Source organism: Agrilus planipennis, unplaced genomic scaffold (assembly GCF_000699045.2).
Source record: "Agrilus planipennis isolate EAB-ADULT unplaced genomic scaffold, Apla_2.0 scaffold93, whole genome shotgun sequence".
Taxonomy (NCBI): Eukaryota; Metazoa; Arthropoda; class Insecta; order Coleoptera; family Buprestidae; genus Agrilus; species Agrilus planipennis.
The window spans coordinates 530,102-536,095 of record NW_020438867.1 but is presented as its reverse complement, the minus strand read 5'-3'; the positions used below and the strand labels follow the sequence as shown (position 1 = coordinate 536,095).

Genomic DNA, 5,994 nt, shown 5'->3' with positions numbered 1-5,994 from the left:
TTTTGTGTAAGTAAGTAAGTAAGTAAGTAAGTAAGTAAGTAAGTAAGTAATAGGGTAAAAGAAATCAACTGTTTTAAAAAAGAAATACATAACAGCATTATTTATCTTTTTTGGGTTTTTTTCATTTATTATTAATAAATTATAGGTATGAGTAGTAATTTTTTATTAACTATGAAAAATAAGATTGACTTTGGGTCTCCTTAATTCTCTCATTCTTCATGAAATTCTTAATTAGGAAAAAGGAGTGATCTAAATTGTCTCTTACAAATTTGTATAGGTAATAAAGTGTACCTAATACGACTTATTTGCAAGTTACAATTTGTGTTTATTAGATATTTGCGTAATTGTATTCATTTCATTCAAAAAATTAGAATGTTCTTTTCCATAAAAACAAATTTTGTTACTTTTTTTTAGATAATTTACAGTACGATACGAAATATTTTTTCTATTTTTGTTTTATCTGTTTATATTCTTTTAAAACTGTATTTATTTTTTCTCCATAATATTAATATTTAATTACCTTTACGTCTTTTGTCTAACTTGGACATTATTATATTCTGAGTCTGATTTGCCGATGTCTGGGCCGAGAAATTAATAAATAACGGCGTAAAGGCTTCCTTGTTCATTTTTTTTAATAGATATTCCTAAAATACCATTATTTTAAAAATGATCGTTTTCCGAAAATACAAATGACAATCTTTACAGTTACGTATACAGATTTCCCAGTTCCAGTTGGTCCAACTACCATCATTGCTTTGTAATGTGATACCAATAAATGCATAAGAGCCATATTTCTTATTGTTTCTACAGTTATAACAATGATTTGATTTACTGGAAGGTCTCTGGGAATCGGTGGTGCTACTAATAACTCATCAGTCCAAAGTTTCCATTTACCTTTTCCCTTACACAAAAAGGATACGTGAAATATTTTTAAGTGGAAGGACAAAATGGTTATGTGAATTCAAAAAATATTACTTAATTTTAGTGGTATGGTTAGCGAGGCTGACGGACGATTAATTTGGAAATTCGAAAAAGATGGTTAAAGGTAGCGTTGTACGGGTGCGAAACGTGGAAGGTGGGAGCGGTGGGAAAGAAAATTTTAGAAGCGTTCGATATGTGGTGTTACGGTATTAGAAAGAGTAGGGGAGCAGAGGGCGCTATAGAAGTTAATAAGAAATAGGCGAGATAGGTTGGTAGGACACTTTCTCAAGCTTGAAGAGCTAGTTGGAAGCATATTAGAAACAAAAACAGGAACTAAGAGGAGGAGAGGTAGACCTAGATTAGATAATGATGGTCTAGTGTTAGGAAAGATTAGGTCAGGATAGGAAAGACTGGACGTGCCTGTTCAATAAGTTGTTGACGTTATGATGATGAAATTGAATTTTTTTCACTGGAACTATGTACGAAGATAGGGATCGTGTATTAACTCACTTCCTTTATGTATCTGAAGTCAAAGACGGTGCTATTTTGGGGAATTGTAAAAATGTAAGGTTTATCAGGTTTATCAATGCTGTATGGATAGCCCATTTGTTCGATCAGGGATTTGGGAAAGTCTCTTTCCAGTAGTCCTCTGAATATAACGTTGAATTTTGCACGACTAGCACCATCTAAAGTGCCGCCCATAGACCAAATGCAAGAAAAGAAGAATAGACCTTCAACCTGAGCCCTAAAATCGATGTCCGATATTTGTTCCATGTATTTGTCGTCCTTAAAGTCGTCCATAAAGCAGTCGCATAAATTCATTGTTGCTTTGACCAGGTTCGAATCCGATGTAGGTGAAAGTTCCTTGAAAACAAATTCACTTCACGTAGATACACATTAAAAAAAATTGAAAATCTTCTTACCCGTAAGCCTTTTCGAATTAAATATATGAGTGGCTTGCAAAAGCGAATGAACATATTGCGTAACAAATTTTTAAGGGAATTGTCAAACGATGGAGGTAATGTTAGAAGCCAGGATTCTAAAAGGGGTTGCCACCCTAATGCCGCTGGCTCCATGTAGATCATTCCACAACGGGACACCTACATATGTCGGTATAAAGTAAATGTATATGCGGAAAATATTTGGAAATTTTTACCGTGGCAGGAGAAGCTACATCCAGATCCATGGGTTCGAAAATGAGATTAGTTGTGTTAGATAATTGTATAATCTCTCCAGACATTAGGCATAATTTTTTGTTATCATCCAGGACGGTATTCATGTTTTCAATCCACACTGCATCAACTGGGCCATCGAAAAGTAACCATTTTCTGAAGACGAATAAGGATTAAAACAGAAATTTTGTAGAAGCTAATATACCTATCATCTGTAGTTGACATTGCAAACTGACGAAAACTGACTGCCAAAACCCCATCAGACCATTCATGTGATACAGGATCAAACTGTCCGTATAACTGACCCATGGTTATCGACTTAGGATTCATAACAGTATAAATAGCTCTATGTTCATCCATTCCACCCTAATAATCACAATTTTATATAAAATTTGCAATGCCTACCCTGATTAGAACAGAAACGGTGCTAAAAAATAGGATGATGATTTCTGCGTTAAACCGAAAACTAAATTTAACCCATTCATGTGCTAAGATCTTAATAGAGTCTTAAAATCTTAACTATAATATGGTATTATTTTAAAAAACGTCTTTTCTACACTTGCCCAATCTACAAAGGTGATATTTATTTAAGAAATTACTTTAAATTGTCCGCTTCAGCGTCAATTTTGTTTAAAACTAGGGGCTGATTATCTATAAATTTACAAGAGGTTGTGACCATTCAGTTACTAACCGTTGAGAGTGGGTAGAATGGGTTGAAAGTATTGTACTGCGATCTTTTAAGTGAAAATCAGGGTATTTTCGCAGATGAAAAATTTAAAAACATGGTGGGAGTTTCGTACCCAGAAAAGTTTCGTAACATTTATACGACTAGTAAAGAAATCACCAACTTATTCCGTATTTCTAATTTTAATTAAGTCAGTGAAAAGAGATAGAAAGCTCTAATAATAATTATAATAGAGTTACCCTTTTTTCAATCAGTTCAAGAGCCTCTGCTAGAACCCTGTAGTTGGTTGTTTTACCCGCAAATGGAAATCCAACGATCATTAGACCATGTCTTACAACAATCATTTCATAAAGCTGTTGGACCTTTTCCAAGAAATGAGCAGTACACTGTAAGCCTTTTGTTTTACAAGTGTCTCTTACTGCCTTGTTAAATATAACATAATCTGGAGGAGGTAGTACAACACCCGGAAACAAATCAGACGTTATTCCCTAAAATATTTTACAATCAAAAAAGCAAGGAATTAGCTTTGTGCTTCCTGTTTCAAAATAGACACAACAGGTACTATTATTTAATGGAAGTGAATACTTGAAGTAACTACCTAATAAATAGTAATTACGTTTTGTTTGCCACATATAGTTGGGACGATGAAAATTGGCAATTATCTGTTGGAATGGACGTATCTTCTTTCTTCTTTCTACTTGGTACTGTACTCAATTGCTGCGTTCTGAACACGCCCTTGTTAAGTTAGGAAATGCTTCATGAGTAGTACAGACAAAGTGAGAAGAGATAATCGAATAATAGTAAGCGGTGCAGCGGTTAGGTACGCAAAATATCGGGGTCGGCTTTAGAATTATATTTTTATTTTCCTACATTCATGGAAATGTTGATTTTTCTTTAAAGTCCGATGCTGGCAACATGCTCAAGTTACACTTGTCTGCATCTCTTTCCGTTACTTATTAATTGATTTAATGACATTCGTTTTTTTTTTGTGTGCGCTGCAATCCCTACCTAACATCTCTTTCTATGTTTACGATATTCCCTACAACATCTGTCGTGAGTAAAAGTAAGCGTTCTGTCAGCAACATATCTAGTCTAGTTAGTAAGTTGAAAGAAGACAGTAAATGTGACAGTTTTATTGCGAACTATGCCAATTTTAAACGTCTCAACTATATGCATTGTAACTTTGTGTAGAAATAAGATACAACGGTTTCGATTTTTGAATGATTTGTAAACTCGAGAACCTATTTTATTTATTAGAACTTTTACGCTCAACAAACAAAAAATATTCTAAACGCTTAACACAAAAGTAACAAAAACGATTAGGACTTTTCACCTGAAAAAGTGGCACATCGTGTTCTAAGAACTTTGCCAAATTAACATCTTTGATTGATCTTAAAACCAATATATCTTCCTGCTCATCAGGATATCTCAATTTCAATTGAGCAGCTGCTCTTAATACAGATTTAACAGCTCTCATTCCTACGAAGTCGTAAAACATTCAATACAGAAACTCAAGAATTAAATACCTCAGTTCGTACCATAATCGTAATGGTGCTGGGATGATAATTGTTCAGAGCACAAGCGATAAGTGGCAACAATTTTTACAGATAATGGTTTTGCTTCTAAGAATCCACACGAGTATAACTCTATTTCCGAAATTAGAGCATAATCTGGTACCATCATTGCAACAGATCGGAAAAGTGCCTAGAAATGTCTAAATGAATATCATATTTTTTTTTCGCTTTAAGCATTTATCGATGTACCTTTAGATTGTCAGGCAATTCTGATCTGCCAGCATATCCTGGATTCATGGTTATAAATACGGCGCAAGTAGGGTCCAAACTTAATAAAGTACCCTCGAAAAGTAACTCATTCGAACCTGAGTTAATCGCTCGTTGAATAGTTAAAATTTGTTGAGCTACAACTGACAGTACCTCCAAGTCAATTCTGTTAAATTCATCAAAACATGACCATGCTCCGCATGATGCTAAGCCCTGCAGTTGTTATATGTTGTAATAAGAGGGAATACGAGCTGCAGCTTGTAAGAAATTAACGTAAGTGAAAAAGCGTTAATAATAAAGCTCAGTTACTCTGTATGGATAGTTTATACAGAGAAAATGTAGCAGTAGGTACTTTAGTTATATACGAGGGCGGTTCAATAAGTACCAGTGTTTGAAGACAGAGAACGTTCCTGAGGGAAGTTGATGTTGTCATTGTGCACTGCCATCTATCAAACGACGCCTAAACGAATTTAAGACTGATTGATAGGTTAGGTTAGGTTATCGGCCGGAAAGGTCATGGCGACGATTTTTTGGTATGCGAAGGGTGCCATCCTCATGGATTTTTTAGGAAAAGGAAGAACGATCACTGGACAATACTACAGTGAGTTATTGGACCGCTTCGAAAAAATTGAAGGAGACACGGACGCATTTAGCGAAAAAGAAGGTGCTTTTTCAACACGATCCGGAGTTGTTGCCGCCAAACTGCATGAACTACGTTATGAACTGTTGCCGCACACCCCGTAGGGTACTCACTCGATTTGGTTCCCTGCGACTTCTTCCTGTTCCCTTTCATGAAGAAATGACTCGCGAAAAAAAAAATTAGCTCAAACGAGGACGTATTTTGGTGAGTTCGGCAAATCCTATTTTTTGGAGAGGTTAAAAAAATAGCAGGGACGTTGGGAGAAGTGTATCTTTCTAAAAGGGGACCATGTTGAAAAATAAAAAAAAATTTTTTGAAAAAAATGGTGTCTTCATTTCTAACACGGGTACTTATTGAACCGCCCTCGTATGTGCACCCATATGAGTAAATTTTTCATAGTTAATGTTTCTGATGATTACTTATATGTTTTCATGTTGTTTTTAGAAAACGAAAAACGATAAATTAGCTAAGAATAAATGAAAAATTATTCCTCAGAAGTAACAATCAATGATGAATAAGTGAGCCAACCTTAAAGAATTTTCCCAAAGCAATATAATCTAAACCATCTGAACAGTTGAAAACCACGCACTGTTTTGCAACTGCCTTTGCAAGATCTTTAGTAGTTTCCGTTTTTCCAGTTCCTGCAGGACCTTCTGGTGCTCCTCCTAAAAAGAACGATTAACACCAAAAACAAAAAACGCCAGTTTTATTAAAATTTGATTCGATACTTCCATACATAAATAAATAAAAAATTGAAAAACAACAGAACAAAAAAAAAATACTTTTATTTATTAT

At 34.7% G+C, this 5,994-nt stretch overlaps 1 protein-coding gene across 1 annotated transcript in view; it reads right to left on the bottom strand.

Moving 5' to 3' along the window:
- The window catches only part of LOC108739688 (dynein heavy chain 7, axonemal-like), a 40,234-nt gene that overhangs the window by 16,697 nt on the left and 17,543 nt on the right, over positions 1-5,994 (bottom strand). Inside the window, exons 17-27 of the mRNA XM_025976093.1 lie at positions 5,728-5,864; positions 4,542-4,772; positions 4,317-4,482; positions 4,112-4,257; positions 3,018-3,266; positions 2,299-2,459; positions 2,078-2,249; positions 1,845-2,021; positions 1,432-1,785; positions 704-901; positions 521-644 (exon numbers count right to left, since the gene is read on the bottom strand). Coding sequence (XP_025831878.1) covers positions 521-644; positions 704-901; positions 1,432-1,785; positions 1,845-2,021; positions 2,078-2,249; positions 2,299-2,459; positions 3,018-3,266; positions 4,112-4,257; positions 4,317-4,482; positions 4,542-4,772; positions 5,728-5,864 — 2,115 coding nt within the window. The remainder of the gene's footprint in view (positions 1-520; positions 645-703; positions 902-1,431; positions 1,786-1,844; positions 2,022-2,077; positions 2,250-2,298; positions 2,460-3,017; positions 3,267-4,111; positions 4,258-4,316; positions 4,483-4,541; positions 4,773-5,727; positions 5,865-5,994) is intronic.